Below are 9,549 nucleotides of genomic sequence, written 5' to 3'. Positions count from 1 at the left end.
CCCTGCACTTGGCTCCTCGGTGGCTCCCTGGGGAGTCCAACAGTCTGTGTCCAGGGCTGAGCAAGAACAGCTTGGCCTGGGGACCAACGGGGACGGGACCCGGCCTGGGGAGAGGGGAAATGGTGCTGCCCAGGGGGAGGGGGACACAGTTCAGCACTTGGAGGACAAGGAGACACAGGGCCCTGGAAGGGCAGTGGGGGTCATGGCCTGGCTTAAGAATCTCAAAGGGCTTTGGTTGGAGTCAGTGGGGCCTCACTCTGAGCCCTCAGCCAGGGACAACCCAGCCCAGTCCTGCGGGTTGCTCTTCTGAGGGTCCTAAACTCCAGGCCAGCCCAGCCCTCTCCTCTGCACCTCCCTTTCCCCACCCATAAAGGGGCACACTCTGGGTGGGGAGGAGGAGGAGACCCATCGCTGGACAGAGGCAGCCTTCCTCACCCCAGCAAGAGGAACTCAGTGGCCAGAAGAGGATGGGGCTGGGAGGGCCCTGTGGCACCTCCCGGGCCCCTGCACAAGTGAGAAGCTGGTAGGGACAGGGTGAGGTGCCAGCCCTGCTGGGGGCTGCTGGAAGGAGGAGCTGGTGAGGCTGGAGGTGTGGGCAGTCTCCCGTGCCCAGACCTGCTGGCAATAGGCCTGGCATCTCCTGCCACCCCGGAGTCTTCCAAAGCAGAGGATCAGAAAGGAGTTCAGGCCCCACCATCCTCCCTGGCATCTCCCCAGCGAGTTCCCCTCACTGTTAGACAGCGGAGCCAGCAGACCTCTGCCTCTGCACTCCTGAAACACCTTTATTGAACTAAAAACAGCGTTTATAAACAAACACGTGTGGGGGAGGTGCCGTAAGGATTTATCCACAGCCAACTTCAAACACACAGATATCAAACAGTGCAGGGGTACATAAAATAGGGGCCCCCCCGGGAGAACAAGGAACAGGAGAGGTCAGAGTCCGAGAAGGGAGGTGTGTGGCTCCAAGCATTCAACCTCACACGGGCCTCTGCTTGCTGCCCCCACTGAAGGCCTGGGCCCTCGATGCTCCAGGGACAGGCAGCCCCTCCTGGGACATGCAGCAAGAACCGGCTCTGGGTCCCGGGGAGTCTGCTCCGCACCTCCCTAGTGGGACTTGGAAATCTGGGGTCAGGAGGAACAAGGTGCACAAGGGATGACAGCCAAGCAGGGGGCTCCACCGGGGTCCTACCGACTCACTGCCCACAGGCAGCCTGCCACAGACTTGCGGAATGTGGGAATCCGCACAGAAGTCCTTCAGGGGTGCACAGCCAACCCAGGGAGACCAGTGGCCAGCGAAGAACCAGGTGAAGAACCAAGTCAGGCCAGTCCCACCGTCCAGACCCCACCCCACAACAGCCCACCCACATCACATGTGTGGGGGAGGGCTGACCCAGGGTGGCCAGCAGGCAGGTGGACGATCCCAAGGGACCTCGAGGGGCCACAGGCAGAGCGTGGCCAGAACTCCACTGCACTCCCCGGAGCAGCTCTACTTCCTGCTCCAGAAGCAATGGCTGAGCGGAGCCGGCTGCAGGGGGCTGCAGGTAACGCAGGCTCTAGACACAGGGAGGGGCACCCCTGCCCTTCACTTCGGGGCTCAGGAGGGCGTCGGGCACGGCTCCCTGGGTGTCTGGGCAGAGCGGGGTGCAGCAAGGTGGCGCAGCAGAGGCCAGGCTGAGCTCAGCCCCGGGGCCTCGGCCACCTCTGGACTCCCAGACCCTGAGAACCTCAGTCACTCTGCCCGGGAGGGGGGAGGGGACGTTCAGCTGGGAAGCAGCCCACCCTCCCCCTCCAAAAGGGTCATTTCAGGAAACATCATGTTCGGATCTCCACTGGGACCCAGGAACCCCCAGGGGCATGGGGGCCAGCCCACCTCCCTATCTACCCTGGCCCCCAGAAGCACTGTGGTCAGGCCCACACGGAGGAGAGGGCTTCTCCCTCTGCACCTCACAGGAAGGGAAGCAGGGAGGTGAGGGGCAGCTCCTTCTCCCCGAGCAGCGTGTCCCGCTTGAGGCTGCTGCCCTTGTTGACCACCTTGATCCTGAGGGCCAGTTTCCGGACACTGGCGGGCCCCAGGCCATCAAAGAAGAAGTCCTCGTTGAAGACAGGGTGGCGGCTGTTCTTGATGACGGTGCTGCGCTGCTTCTGCAACTTGCCTGGCACCAGGCACAGGCCCACGCAGCAGTTGATGCTGCGGCCGTCGTAGGGGCGCTCGTAGAGGCCCTCTGCGGCCAGCAGGCGCACCCGCAGGCGGGCCTGGGCCGCCTCGTACTCGGCCAGCAGGCGCACACTGCCCCTGGGGCCCATCCGGACCGTGTGCTCCCCTCGAGGTGCCTGGCCCGACTCGGGGCCCGGTTCGGGGGCAGCCCGGCGGGTCAGGCGGCGACGGACTCCAGGGCTGGTGTCCGGTGTGCTGTCATCAGCTGACAGGGACCCATGGCGGCCCACGGAGTGCTTAAGCTGGCTCACCTTGGCCTGGCCATCCTGGGCGAAGCCTTTGAGCAGCGACATGGAGCGGGACAGCAGCGGGGACCCGAATGGGGAGGACTCGGCCGAGGATCCCGTGTCGCTCTCCCCACCACTGAAGTAGCGGCTGGGGCTCATCAGGGCCCCCGCGGCCTCCCGGGGCCCCCCTTCGCCCCCATTGGCCCTGGTGCCTGCCCGCGAGCGCCCTGGGCCCGGGGAGCCCACCTGGGCCAGGGCCCCATGCTCACTGTGGAAGAGGGACTCCTTGCGCCGGGTGTGGGGGCTCTCAGCCAGCGTGGCGAAGCCGTACGACGTCTGGGCCTGGGGCACCGAGGGCAGGGACATGGCTCCCTGGGTCTGGGGGTCAGCGCCGGTGGCCTCCGCGGCAGGCCAGTCCTCAGCACTCTCTACCTGGATGACGTGCCGGGTGGCCGCCTTCAGCAGGCTCCTGCTCTCGGCAGCCAGCTTGGCGGGCAGCCGCGGGCTCCGGGGTGAGCGGCGCGGTGCCGCCGCGGCCAGGTTCTGTTCGGAGGTGGACGGGCCCAGCTCAGCGGGCCCCTCTGCCTCGGCTGGGGCTGAGGGCAGCTTGGGAGGGATGAAGAAGTCAGGGATCTTGTCGGGTGTCAGCACGTTGCTGTACCGGGGCCCCTTGGAGGCCTTGTCCCCCGCCTCGCCCCCAATTCCCCGGGCGGCACCGTGTTCCGCGGACCCACGAAGCCGTTCCAAAAACCACATGTTGTTCTTCCTCAGGGGGCAGTCAGCCAGCAGCCGGGAGAGGAGCAGCAGGGTCTGGGAAGAGACGCAGGGCCAGGGGCGGTGCTGGTCCCCCACGATCCAACCGGCCAGAGGGGCAGACGGGGAGGAGGGCGTCGCTCGGGGGTGTCGGCGCGGCCCAGAACAGGGGTGCTCCCCCTCCCAGGGGCAGGGGCGGAGCCCTGGGCCGAAGCAGATGGAGGGGCTGCTGGCTGCGCGGAGCCCCAGGAGGCAAAGGCCCTCTCCCACCCACCCCGTTGGAGGGTCTCAAACCCGGGCGCCCCCTCAAACCAGTCCCCGGGGAGGACCAGCCGCGGGGGTGGCCGCCAGCGCCGGCCCCGCCCCCGGCCCCCGCCCACCTGTGGCTTCTCCCGGGACGCGGCGCCCGCGCGGGGGCGGGGGCGGGGGGGGGCGCGGGCCGCGCGGGGCGGACCTGACTCACCGGCCACGGGACGGGGACGCAGCGCGCGGCTCGCGGGCTCGGCGCAGGCCTGGGCGCAGCTCGGCGGCCGCAGCTCAGCGCCCGCAGCGCGGAACCGCCCACCGCGCCGTATTCCTCCGAGTGCGGCCGCCGCGCGGGGCGGAGCCTCCCGGTACCCGCGGGGGCGGCGAGCGGCCGAGCGTCGGGATCCGACCCCCGCCACGGCCGAGGGCGTCCGTCAGAGCAGCGCCGCAGCCTCTCCGACCCCCGTCGGACCAGGGCTCGGGGCAGCAGGTGTGTAGGCGAAGGGAAGGTGGCCCTCCAGCAGGACGGTCGACCCCCCCACCCAGGATGTTGGGGAAAAGTGCACTCATACGTTGCTGGTGGGACTGCAGATTGGAGTAACCATTCTGGAAAGCAGTATGGAGATTCCTCAGAAAATTTGGAAGGTTTGCAATGGAACTACCATTTGACCCAGCTATCCCACTCCTCGGTTTATGCCCAAAGGGCTTAAGATTGCTGTACTGTACTGAGATAGCTGCATCAATGTTCATAGCAGCTCAATTCACAATAGCTAAGCTATGGAACCCACCTAGGTGCCCTTCAATAGATAAATGCATAAAGAAAATGTGGTACATATACACAATGGAATATTACTCAACCATAAAGAATGAAATTATGGCATTTACAGGTAAATGGTTGGAATAGGCGGCTACCATGCTAAGTGAAATAGGCCAATCCCCAGAAACCAAAGGCCCAATGTTCTCTCTGATATGTAGCTGCTGACTCACAATGGGGTGGGGTGGAGGTTTACCAGATTGGGCAGGGGGGAATGGGGAGAAAGGACGGGGTATGGGAATGGGATAGACAGTGGAATGAACTGGCCCTCACTTTCCTATGGGTCTTATAGGAATATACGGCGGGCTGTACAACCACAAAAATGGGAAGTTACACTCCATGTACATAGAACATGATATTCTACCACCCCAAGGGCTGCACCTTCTCTTCAGGTCAGGGTGGCTGAGGACCTGCTTGCTGGGTCAGTGGCCTGGGTGCTGGGAGATCCTGAGGGAGGTGAGGCCCCCAGCCCTATGCCCCAGAGGGAGGGTGCCACGCGTGCAGGTGGTGGCTCCCTGGCCACAGGGCGCCGGGCCACGATGGAGGGCCACGCCACTGGCAGGTGCACAAGGGAGGGTCAGCTGGGGCTCAGGCCAGGCCAGGGCAGCGCTGAGACCCCAGTGGTCTGCCAGCCAGCCCACTCCACCTCCGTCCTCACCTGGCCCCCAGCCTCAGGGTCCTCGCCTGCAACCAAGGCAGCCACTTCCCTGTTCAGTCTCCCTGTGAGGCAGCCAGATGGCGGGTGGCCAGGACCCACTGGAGCAGCAGACACAGCGCCTCGTGAGGTCAGAGATTCCCCAGGAGCCTGCCGCTCCAGGAGTGGACGGAGGCCTCCTGAGCAGCCTCCGTCCATCCCTGGACCAGGCGTCACGAGAGGCCTGTGGTCCCGATGGGGAGCGAGGCTGTCCCAGCAATGCTCACCCCGACATGGCCACGGCCTCCCCTGTGCCACCCCCACGAGGACACCCCACTGTCTGGTGGGGAGACACACACCAGAGGCGGGCCACTCCCCCACCTCCAGGGAGCCTGATCTTCCCCCCACCCCGACTGAGGCAGTTGCTGGGCAGAGGCCCCCTGGGAGGAAGGGTGGTGGAGGTCTGGTCCTTGCCACGACCCCAGGCCCAGCCTGGCACAGTGCAGCCTTTGGTGACTTTTCCAGACACATGGACAGGTTTGATGCCCAGCAGGACCCTCGACCCCTGCCTGTCCTGCAGGAGATGCCCCACGGCCTGAGGAGCCTCCAGGCCCCTGGCGCTGCACAGATGGGGAGCCCAAGTCAGGAGGGCCCTGCGGGTCTTCTGGTGACACGGCAGGTCTGAGTCCACCACTGCCCAAGCAAGGGAAGGGACGGTCCAGAAGGACACCAAGCTCCTTCTAGCTGAGCGACTCTGGAAAATAACCTGGAACTGCTCAGCTAGGGCTCCGGCCCTGTGCCCACACGCCCCACGGCGTGACTCTGGGCAAGTGTCCAAATCTTTCTGTGCCTCAGACCCTGGATCTCACCTCAGCCCCCAGGCCAAGCACAAGACGCCCAGGCCGAGTGTCGGTCGGTCGCCGTCTGGCAGACGCTGCTGTAGGGAACAGCCTCCCAGCCAGGCCCAGCCCTGCTCCCTCTCCTGGCACCTGCCACACTTGGGGGCTTGGAGACTGAGCCAGAGACCCCACACCTGCCCTGTTGCCCCTATGGCCCCCACCCTGGGGGGCGGGAGGGGCCGGCCCTTCAAGCCGGGGAACTCTGCCCATCAGTCAGCGAATGAAGGCTCTGCCAGCCCAGGAGGCCCCCTGCCTCCCTCTGCACAACCTGGGGCTGACAGAGTGTGGAGACCGCCGGGCGCCCCCCGCCATCTCCTGGGGTTCAGAGCCTGGCTGGAGAGAGAGGGCGCATCCTCCACAGGCTGAGTGGCCCGGCGTCCCGACCCCGAGGAGGAGCCTTCCCAGGACAAGGCCTGAATCCCAGGCTTCCCGGGCGGCCCCAGCACAGGCCCAGAGGAAGAACAGCCCACGGCCAGTGCAGAGAGGCCATAGCACCCCTGCGGCTCCATCGTGCGACACCACTGTCTGCCCTGTTGGTGGTGGGGAGCACCCGGGGTGCAGGCTTCTGGGCGGCTCACCTCTGGGCTGCCCCAGGGGCACTCCCACCCACAGCGAGCCCTCCTGTCCCCTGGGGCGGGACCCACAGGCAGTCCAGGGAAGGACAGCAGCTCGTCCGGGCTGCTCAGAGCCAGACTTGACCCCAGGACTCTCCTTTCCTCTCTGTCCCCCACCCCAAATCTCCCTGAGGCCAAGGCCAGGGCCAGGAGTGTCTGTTGACTGGCTAGTGGAAGGCAGAAAGGGGCGGGGTGGGAGAGCCTCTAGGGCCAGGTCAAGCTCCTCACCCACTTGGCCCCGGGGCACCCAAGCCCAGCAGGCAGGAGGGCGCGTTGGGGCGGGGCCTGCTCTGCCACCCAGCTGTGTGGCCTCCCGAGCTTCCTCTGGTTGTCAGCTGCAGAGTAGGGAGGACTCTGTGAGGATGGAGTGGGGTGAGGCCTACGCCTTGGAGGAACCAGGGCTGTGGGTAAGGGACAGAGCACATGAGCTCTCGTCCACAAGGGCCCTGTTGTGACACTGCCCAACACTTCCGGCAGGCCCCAGATCTCCTCCCCGAGTCCTTCCCTGTCAACTCCAAACCTCCCACCCAAGGATCTCTCAGCACCCCATGCTTAAAAGACCCAGCAGCTCCCCCTGGCACCACGCCTCACTTCAGGCTGTGTCCTCTACCCTGCACCCTCTGATCTTACCTGTAGCTAAACATGCCAGACTCCACACACCACAGGGCCTTTGCACCTGCTGCCAGTGCTGCACAGAACTCCACCCCTGTTCCCGAGTCTCTCCCATTTATCTTCCAATTATAGTCCCTGTGTCATTCCCACAAAGAAGCTCTCCAGATTGCTTCGGTTCTCTGAATTCCAGGACTCTCTCCTTTTCACAGATGTCACTATAGATTTAATGATCAATGTCACTTAAATTAAACCATGAGGGCAGATCTGTCTTGGGCACTTTTGCATCCCTGTTGTCCACCAGAAGCACTGGCAGATAAGAGGTGCTCAATGACGACATGTTAAAGGAAGTTGGGTGGACGGTTGGTTGGGTGGGTGGGTAGATGAATGGATGGACAAATGGTGGATGGATAGAAGGATAATGGATGGATGATGGATGGATGGATGGTGGATGGATAAAATAGATGGATGGATGGTGGATGGATGGAAGGTGGAAGAATTGATGGTGGATGGATAGATTGTGGATGGAAGGTGGATGGATGGATGGTAGAAGGATGGGATGGATGGATAGATGGAATGGAAGGATGGTGGATAGATGGATGGGTGCTGGATGGATAGATAAGTGGTAGATGGATGGATAATGGATGGATGATGGATGGGTGGATGGATGGATGGCAGATGGATGGGATGGACGGAAGGTGGGAGGATTGGTGGTGGATGGATGGTGGGTGAGTGGATGGATTGTCGATGGATGGATAATGGATGGTTGGAAGGTGGATGTATGGGATGGATGGAGGATGGATGGGATGGATGGATGGATTAGTGGAGGATGGATGGATGGATAGATTTTGGGTGGATGAATGGTGGGTGGATGGATTGTGGATTAATGGGTGATGACTGGGTGTGGATGGATGGATGGATGGTGGATGATGTGGATGGGTGGATTATGGATGGATGGATATGGATAGATGGATGGTGGATGGATAGATTGGATGGTGGATAGATAGTGGATGGATGGATGGTGGATGGATGAATGGATGGATGGATGGTAGGTGGATGGTATGGATAATGGGTAGAAGGATGGTTGGATGGATGAATGGATGATGGATGGATGGGGTGGAAGGATTGATGGTGGATGGATGGATGGATGGATAGATGGATGGATGGATAGATGGATGGATGGTAGGTGGACGGTATGGATAATGGGTAGAAGGATGGATGGATGGATGAATGATGGATGGATGATGGATGGATGGATGATGGATGGATGAATGGTGGATGGATGGATGTGGAGGATGATCAATGGATTAATCAATGATGGATGAATGGTGGATGGATAGATAGTGGATGGATGGTTGGATGGTGGATAGATGGATGGCAGATGGATGGGATGGACGGAAGGTGGGAGGATTGGTGGTGGATGGATGGTGGGTGAGTGGATGGATTGTCGATGGATGGATAATGGATGGATGGATGGTGGATGTATGGGATGGATGGATGGATTAATGGAGGATGGATGGATGGATAGATTTTGGGTGGATGAATGGTGGGTGGATGGATTGTGGATTAATGGGTGATGACTGGGTGTGGATGGATGGATGGATGGTGGATGATGTGGATGGGTGGATTATGGATGGATGGATATGGATAGATGGATGGTGGATGGATAGATTGGATGGTGGATAGATAGTGGATGGATGGTGGATGGATGAATGGATGGATGGATGGCAGGTGGATGGTATGGATAATGGGTAGAAGGATGGTTGGATGGATGGATGAATGATGGATGGATGATGGATGGATGAATGGTGGATGGATGGCAGGTGGATGGTATGGATAATGGGTAGAAGGATGGTTGGATGGATGGATGAATGATGGATGGATGAATGGTGGATGGATGGATGTGGAGGATGATCAATGGATTAATCAATGGTGGATGGATGGATGGACAGATGGTGGCTGGATGGTTGGATGGTGGATAGATGGATGTATGGGTTAAAGATGGCTGGCTGGAATGGTGAGTGAACTGGTGGCTCTGGGTCTCCAGGTCTCTGACCCCAGCCTGCCAGAGGTGGGGTCCTGAGGACATCTGCAGCTCTGGGGAGATTTGCCAGGCGTCTCCACAGAGACCAGTAACGCGAGTCCACAGGGCTGAGTTCACTTTATCTTGGAGCGGAAACAGAGGGGTGGGGGGCCAGCCCACAGGTTGGGTGTAGCTCCCAGCCAGGTCCCAGGGCCTCCACTTGGATGCCCACCAGAACCCGTCCATGTGGGGGTGGGCCCACAGAAGAGGCTGTGGCCATTCCCAGGGTTAGTTACAGATTCAAGTGTCCAGTCCAGGTCAGCGGCTGGGAGGGGAAGGCAGGGCAGCTGTGGGCACGTCTTGGTGGGCAGTCACATCCCTCCTCCTGTACCAATGGGCAGGGGGCTTCCCAGGTGCCACTGTGACCACCAGGGCCCCAGGCTGCCCCACCCCAGTGTCAGTGAGTGGCCTGGCCTGAGACCCCCGAGCACCTGATTCCCCCCCAAACAGTCAGC

The 9,549-nt window shown here is 61.7% G+C and overlaps 1 protein-coding gene across 1 annotated transcript; it reads right to left on the bottom strand.

The window, feature by feature from the left end:
* Positions 1-804: 804 nt before the first annotated feature.
* Positions 805-5,184, bottom strand: C2cd4c (C2 calcium dependent domain containing 4C). The gene is made up of 3 exons (XM_071605916.1): positions 5,177-5,184; positions 3,659-3,956; positions 805-3,252 (listed from the first exon to the last, which is right to left on the bottom strand). The coding sequence occupies exons 1-3, from the start codon at positions 5,182-5,184 to the stop codon at positions 1,945-1,947; spliced, it is 1,614 nt and encodes a 537-aa protein (XP_071462017.1). The 3' UTR covers positions 805-1,944.
* Between the last annotated feature and the right edge of the window lie 4,365 nt (positions 5,185-9,549).

Source organism: Marmota flaviventris, chromosome 1 (genome assembly GCF_047511675.1).
Source record: "Marmota flaviventris isolate mMarFla1 chromosome 1, mMarFla1.hap1, whole genome shotgun sequence".
In the NCBI taxonomy this organism is placed as follows: Eukaryota; Metazoa; Chordata; class Mammalia; order Rodentia; family Sciuridae; genus Marmota; species Marmota flaviventris.
This window is presented reverse-complemented; position numbering and strand designations above follow the sequence as displayed.

Coding starts and splice junctions, on each gene's coding strand:
- C2cd4c (XM_071605916.1), bottom strand. Junction 3,253..3,658: donor GCGTCCCCGTCCCGTGGCCG/GTGAGTCAGGTC, acceptor GTCTCTTCCCAG/ACCCTGCTGCTCCTCTCCCG.